The 6,000-nt window shown below is 38.9% G+C and overlaps 1 protein-coding gene across 1 annotated transcript in view; it reads right to left on the bottom strand.

Moving 5' to 3' along the window:
• Window positions 1-2,640: 2,640 nt before the first annotated feature.
• Window positions 2,641-6,000, bottom strand: part of NECTIN3 (nectin cell adhesion molecule 3) — a 104,602-nt gene continuing 101,242 nt past the window's right edge. Inside the window, exons 8-9 of the mRNA XM_067546219.1 lie at window positions 4,212-4,265; window positions 2,641-3,634 (exon numbers count right to left, since the gene is read on the bottom strand). Of these exons, the coding sequence (XP_067402320.1) occupies window positions 3,461-3,634; window positions 4,212-4,265 (228 nt within the window). The 3' untranslated portion in view covers window positions 2,641-3,460. The remainder of the gene's footprint in view (window positions 3,635-4,211; window positions 4,266-6,000) is intronic.

Genomic DNA, 6,000 nt, shown 5'->3' with positions numbered 1-6,000 from the left:
GAGAAGCTTTCAACAGGGAAAAATGAAGCAACAAACCAAGCTGCTACATCTGCCATCATGCAAGACAGAGAGAAGGCACTGGGGTCATTGCAGAAAAAACAGTGAGAGAAACACACACAGTGGATATTTTTTTTCAACTGAAAGCAGCTCCGTCTTCTCCCCACTTCTGTTTCTGACCATCACATGTATTTCACATCTATGAAATGGTGGCAGAATTGCTGCTTTCTTAGGTTTTTCTCCACTGTTCATCTTCCATTTTCCCTCCCCCCAATTGCTATAGAGCATCCTACAGCGTATACATGGATACATTATAAACTGGTGTTGAATACAAAATACCTGCACTTCAGACATCTTACAACAATGCTGGAAGCCAAAGAATCTCCATATTTCCATCGCTGAGAGGCTACGCACAAAGGCTGCAAAATGAAAATTCCCCTTCAATAATTGAAATTAATTTTGCCACCCTCTTTTTGCCACCACAGTTAACTGTTAATGACACTTGTACGAAATTGTGTCATGGAGTCAAATTTTACTAGAACAAAGATAAAAAGTTAATAGTTTATGGGCAAACTCACTGGAAGCTTTTTTTTTTTTTTATAAAGAGCATTTCCACTCTAATTGGACTTATGTTGCATTTTACTGTGGTGTGTCTCAACTTTCATTCTGCTGCAGTGTTAATGCAATTTCACTCTACCAGTTTCCAGTAGCTACATTCTGCTGTGTTGCTTAGCAAGTTGTTACAATGTGTGGTGCGGGCAGCTAGTTTAGCCCTCTCGTGGGTACTGTGCCCTCTTCGGCTACGACTATGGCGTGCCTGGGTGGGAGCGGGGGGGCCCCCGACCTTGGCACCCTGTGTGGAGTAGTCTTCAAACTGCCTAGTCTGTGACTTACTCCCTTCCCTGGGTAGCCTGTCTTTGGCCCCACTGCTCGCAGTCTGCTTCCTGGAACTGGGTGGGGAGGGGTTCTCCCTCAGGCCTGTGCCTTGGGTCCCTGGCCGTAGCCAGACAGGTACCCCCCCCTCTTGTCTCTGGTTGCTCCAAGTCCTGTAGCCGCGCCGTGCCGCTCCTTCTCCTAACTCCCTTCCAGCTGCCTGCCTGACAGGGAGGCTTTTAACTGCTGGGGCAAGCTTCTTGATTGGCCTCAGCTGGCCTAATTGGTCTAATTGCCCCAGAGTAGCCCCAGCTGGATCACCCAGGGAACAGGGATTTGTTCATTCTGGGGCTAATATAGACCCCCTCTACTACTCTCCTGTAGCCATCAGGTCTGGCCCTGCCACAAATGGCATCAATAGAAAGAACTAAGAAAACTTTAGGAAGAGATAAAGAAAGCAACTCTATTTTCAAACTGGTGGATCAAACATGAAGAAACCCTTCAAGAGACAATCCTGCTTTGACTACCACCCAATGTGTAAATTTCACTATTTAAATACTCAGTTTATGAAAGGCTGAAGTTACTACTGTCAAAAAAGTTACCATACCATCAATGTAAGCACTAATAAGTCAGTTATTTATAAAAGAAATCCAACACGTTTTAGATGACTCACCAGTCACAATTTTAAAGACAGACACAATGCATGCCTATAACTGTCATACTTATGATTTGTTAAAATCATAAGCAAAAAATACTCTAATACAGCTAAAAAATACTCTAATATCTTTGGCTGTCTACAACACTAGCAATAAAGCAATTGTCTGAGATGACATGCACACTGCAAATGAAAATTAGTTTAAGTGGGTAAATGCCCTGGGGGATTTTCATTCACTCTTTTCAAACGTCCTAGTAAGTCAGCTATGGAATAAATTGTCTAGTGTCTACTAAGACACCTCCTTAGTAATCCAGAATGCTCACTGTTCTTTATGTCCCAGTATCCAAGTTAAAGCCTTTAACGTCCCCTCTGTACTCAGTGTCCCATCTCTTCCCGTTAATTAATTAAAGAAAAACATGAAATTGACCACACAGGCTTTCTGTGCAGGTTCTTTAACTGACAGAAAAAGTATCTATACTTATTTGAAATTGTGCCTTTTCAACACAGTGTATTTGCATACAGTTTTCCACTGTTACCAACACCAGTGCAATTTCACCTGTGTTGTTGGTAGTTTAGACAAGCCACTCACATTCACCACCAGCTATTTCACAACACTATGGAGTCCATCTGCTCTGGTCAAGGTTAGAAGACAGTGTTAAAAGCTTGCCCGCAGCTAAGTGAAGCTCCCCCACCATTGTTACCCTTTGACAAAGCTGTATAGATTTTCACAAGAGGGATTTTTGTTTTGGTCAACTATGGAGTAGACATGATTCTAGCAAAGAGGTAGCTTGCTTTTCTTATATACTGAGCACCCACTGCTCCCATTGTTAGAGACCACTGAGAATTAGGAGTTGTGTCTAGAGTTATCTAAGTGGGCAAGATGTGGGGTGCATACGTGGGGTTTGTGGGAATATTTTAAACAGATAAGAAACAAGTGTGATCGCATTCTAGCAGCTAAAAAAAGTAGGTTTAGTAGATTTAGTCTGGGTGTAAAAGGGGGAGAAGATGTGAACTGGCAGCTGAAAGAATAAAAAACATGGAACCTGGGACCTGTGACAGAAAATAATTTAACCAGCACTTCTGAGGTGAGTAGGCAGACAATATTTGTCCAGCAAGCACAGTGAAGACCAGCACCTGGAAAGCAATCTGATTGTTTATTGGAATGAAGATAGAAGTAGCATGGGAGTGTGAGAGAGAGAGAGGAATCAGCAGCTGTGGTCAAGTACTGTCAGTACCTTAGTCAAATTTACCAGGGGTAACATATCTAAAGTGTCTTAAAAGATTAAACAAAGTCCTATTCACAGACACAAATTTCTCATTTTATGCCAAGGATGTACATTTTACCTTTAGCTCAGACCCCATCATTTTGTATACAGGAATTGTAATTTTATTAAGCACATCCACTTCGGGGCAGGTAAGGGGACAGACTGAGTGTGCATGAAAGAAAGAGTGAGCGCGCATGTATGCACACGAGAGAGAGAATTCCCTAATGAAGAATTAGGGAAATGGATTCTAAATTCATTTTACACACATTGTAAATTACAGATAAATGCGCTGGTATGTCTTAAATCCAGCAAGCTTACTGCAGGCAGCTGAGACTTCTGGAGGAACCTTTCCGCTATTAATACATACTGGAATTTCAACATTACAATACTGATAAGCAATATGCTACTGAAAAAATAAATCAGCAAATTAAAAAATGCAATAGTTTCTCCAGAAATGTGTATCTTTCCCTGCCTACTTATTTCTCACGAGCCCTCACCACACACAAAAAATATTAATTGGCTCTGTACCTACTTCTTTAGGAACCATTAAGACACAATAGGATATGTACTTGTCCTATAATCAACAAGTGTTAAACTTGCAGACTTTTCAAAATTTTAAGTTATCTAACACCAACTATTTTGTATAGAAAATTCACAGCAGGGGAAGCAATCACACATAGTGTTCTCTAGGATTAATGTATATCCTTCCAGTTCCTGGGTTTTGAGAGGGCTTGTTGCTCCAATCTTTGTAACATATCTGCTTGTGAACGGGATGCATCTGCTGAAGGTTGTCTTGCCCCAATGGATTTTCATCTTCATAATTAAGTCTGCCATTTGCTGCTTTCTACAAATACAAAACATTTCCGTACATTAAAAGCATCAGCAATTTCATTCTTCAAATACCGCTTCCACAACACATCATGTTAACACTGTAATTTCTATCATCAGTAGCCACCTTTTATTCTGCCATAAGCCCCTTATAATAGTTTAATGCATGTTCCTTAGTTACTAGTCACTCAATGAAATAACTTACATTACAAAAAGAAGACATGGAAAATATTAACTTCCAAGAACTTAGATACATTAGGACTAAAATCAGTTTCCTGTTAATGAAACGAACATAAAAAAGACTATGAAAAAGAACACACATTAAGCTAACTACAAAATGACATTTGTATGACAATTGGCTTTGGTCTCTTATTTCCCAGGCATTAACTTTCAGTTTGTGTTGTTTGAAACTCAGATGCCACGTGGACATCATTCTACTTGTTAAATTGTTACTGAGAAGGATGGACCAATAATGTGGACCTCTTTTTGGCAGAGGTTAGCTAAAAGCTCACTATAAGAACCAAAATCAGTCAAACAGATTGTTTAATCAAGGCTCAGTGCTCTGTCTGAACACATACAATCATATCACTTACTGTGTTTCCAGATTCTCTCTCTCTGTATTGGCTTCGCAAAGGGAAGCGTTCTCTCTGCAGGGAAAAAAAGTTACAGTAAAAGTTTACATTACAATATTGGAGAAAGGCTTGACAAGGGCTTCAAAGCAATCAAGTGAGAGGAAGCATTCTGCCTTGATAAATCTCTGAATTGAGCACTTTTCAGGAGGAAAAAGAGTTTGACTAGGCTTGAGCAAATGGAATAGCTCGAGTGTACTACCTCAAGCTAACTATTGCAACCAAGACAGCCCTAATGAATTTAAAACCCTCAGAAGGGGCACTGAAGTTTCTTAAAGCAACAAACATCTCAGTCTCAGCTTCATAGTCCACTGGACTTCTCTAGAGAAGAGTTAATACAGAAGAATCATATTTATGGCCCATCTTGGAAGCCAAATCATACAAAATTTCCACACATTATAACATGGATAAAGTATTGCCATACAATTTCATACCAATACTGCACCCTATGAGAAGGCATTCGGGTGTAAACCACTTCTTGTAAAAGGGACTGCTCTTTTTCTGATGTTTAATTTTAATTGTATTAAGTAAAAGTGCTGGAGTGAATTAGGAATTGGAGTTACTTTGAATGGTATTTTAACACTCCAGTCACTCTGGTGCTTCTGAATATTTTATTTAGTGTATGCTACACGAAGCACTAATTTCCTTTGTGATTGCTTTCATTAGTCTAATGAAGTAACATCGTTATGTTATGTAACAGTGATTTGTAAACTAAAACCCTATTAAACAGCTTCTCAATTACTCAAGCTGCTTTTATTGCACTTCTTAAGAACAGGGCATTTTACATGGTTAACATTTCCCATAGAGTTATTTTAATTTTGCATATATTTTTGCATGTGTGCCTTTTTTTATTCACAAGTTTGCCACAAGTAAGGCACATGCTCAGTCAGTGAAGTTAGATTGCTGAATGCATTCCATTGACCAAATAGTCTAATTAGGCAATTCAATCAATGTGTACAATAGTCCTAACAGAATACAATTCCTTTAATTTCTCATCACGTAACTATCGCACATGTCACCTAATTTTAAGAAAAGGACAGTGGCAGACAGCAATGAAGAAAAGTAGACGAAGACGATACAAGAAGTTAAAAATAAAGAACAAAGCAGACAATGAAAGATAAACAGAAAGAGCCTCTATGACAAGAATATGAATTCAACAAGCACAACACTTCTGAGGTTTGAGAAAGTTTAGGCAGCTATTCATTATTTAGCATACTTCATTAAAGCTTACTAACTATACTACAATTACTAATATACAATGATGCTTAAATTAGAATTATATTAGTACAAGTCAAGGCACACAGTGATGCTTTATCCTCTCATTTGCTTACTATTTCATAAACTTATATTGTCTGCACTGGATCTTGGTTGGTAAACCGGTATCCCCTATATGAAATTACATTAATGAATCATTTATCCATATATTCAAGATTTGACATATTCAGAACTCATTCATATAAAGACAGCATCATTCCCACATTACATACGATACAAAATTCAATTACTGCAACTGCTTCCATCCGATGAGTACCTTAGCTTGAGATAGAAGCTCTTTGAACTCTCTCAAATTGCGTGAAAAAACTCTTAAGAAGTCTCTGTGCAATATAGCATCTGATCTTAGTCACACTGACCTCTTTCCCAAGAAGTCAGACTAGAACTGCAAAAGCTCCTTTATTCACTATCAGCCTGATGAACCCAAGAATGTTAAGGGAGGAGTACTTTATATCTGGGTACAGTACACCAACAGATTTCC

Source organism: Emydura macquarii, unplaced genomic scaffold (assembly GCF_026122565.2).
Source record: "Emydura macquarii macquarii isolate MOO-44397 ecotype Brisbane River unplaced genomic scaffold, CSIRO-AGI_Emac_v2 contig_1119, whole genome shotgun sequence".
Classification (NCBI taxonomy): Eukaryota; Metazoa; Chordata; order Testudines; family Chelidae; genus Emydura; species Emydura macquarii.
This window is presented reverse-complemented; position numbering and strand designations above follow the sequence as displayed.